This window comes from Cryptosporidium hominis (genome assembly GCF_000006425.1).
Source record: "Cryptosporidium hominis TU502 chromosome 6 CHRO016102, whole genome shotgun sequence".
In the NCBI taxonomy this organism is placed as follows: domain Eukaryota; phylum Apicomplexa; class Conoidasida; order Eucoccidiorida; family Cryptosporidiidae; genus Cryptosporidium; species Cryptosporidium hominis.
Genome location: NW_666435.1, coordinates 1 through 1,144, shown reverse-complemented (window position 1 = coordinate 1,144; position 1,144 = coordinate 1). Strand labels below are relative to the sequence as shown.

At 28.1% G+C, this 1,144-nt stretch overlaps 1 protein-coding gene across 1 annotated transcript; it reads right to left on the bottom strand.

Moving 5' to 3' along the window:
- Nucleotides 1-327: 327 nt before the first annotated feature.
- Chro.60293 (tRNA delta(2)-isopentenylpyrophosphate transferase) lies at nucleotides 328-561 on the bottom strand. The annotated part of the gene is made up of 1 exon (XM_659842.1): nucleotides 328-561. One exon carries the CDS (start codon nucleotides 559-561, stop codon nucleotides 328-330), a length of 234 nt encoding a protein of 77 aa, XP_664934.1.
- Between the last annotated feature and the right edge of the window lie 583 nt (nucleotides 562-1,144).

The following is a 1,144-nucleotide window of genomic DNA, read 5'->3' as shown; positions in this document are numbered from 1 at the left end:
TTGATTATTTGTTTTTTGTCGAGAATATCTATGAATCTTGTAGGGCTATTCCTTGTAATAAACCAATATATTTATTACAATTTAATAACCTCTCCTTAAGTAAAAAAACCTCTTTTAATAATCCATCCTATAAAAGAATGATCAAATTTAAAGATGATGCTGAATTGTAACTTACATTAATCATTTCATTTATTCTTATATCTATGCATTCTCTTACATTGTTATTTCTTACCCAAAATAATACACTATTGTTGTATCTAACTTTGTACGGGTGAATTTTCTTTAACTCTGTAAATGTTAACCCGTTTGTGTTATAAATCTATAAATCTACTTAACTGTGGTTAATAAATATTTATAAAAATTTACCTCTATCCCTCTAATTATTTTTCGTCGGTCATTTATATTTAATGACAATGCTCTTTCAGGGTCAATCTTCGAAAGCTGTTCAAGCAAATCCTCATTTGTGAATTTTGAGTATTCTTCATCTTTAATTGAAGGATTTACGCTACTACATGTTTGGGAGTCAATTAAAGACTTCCAAATCAACGCTTTAAGGTACATGTGAGTGCCACCAACAATAATTGGAGTAACATTTTGGCTGATCAATCTATCAATCTATTTGTGATATAAATGCACTGAATTTACTTTTTAAATCACAACTTACTATTGGTACTGCTATACTGATATATTTGGAGGCTGTACAATCTTCATCAATATCAAAAACATCTAATAGGTGATGCGGGATTCTATTACGAATTTCTTTGGATACTTTAGCAGTTCCAATATCAAAGCCTTTGTATAGTTGCATTGAGTCGCAATTTATTATTTCTGATTTAAATCCCTAAAAAAAATATATGGTTTTCTATGTGAATTGAATAAACATACTTTTTTGTCAAGATATTTCCAGATATCTATAGATAAACGAGTTTTGCCAGAAGCTACACATTATAGAAATAACAAAGATTTAAAAAAGTTATTTAAGCCTTATTGAATGTAATAAGTTAATCTACCTGTTGTACCAAAAATGAAAATAACTGGAACATCTTTAATATATGAATTCAATGAAATAAACACATTTCAAAGGGTCATATCATTCAAGCATGGATAAATATATAAACTCTGATGGTGCTATAACGATAGACAT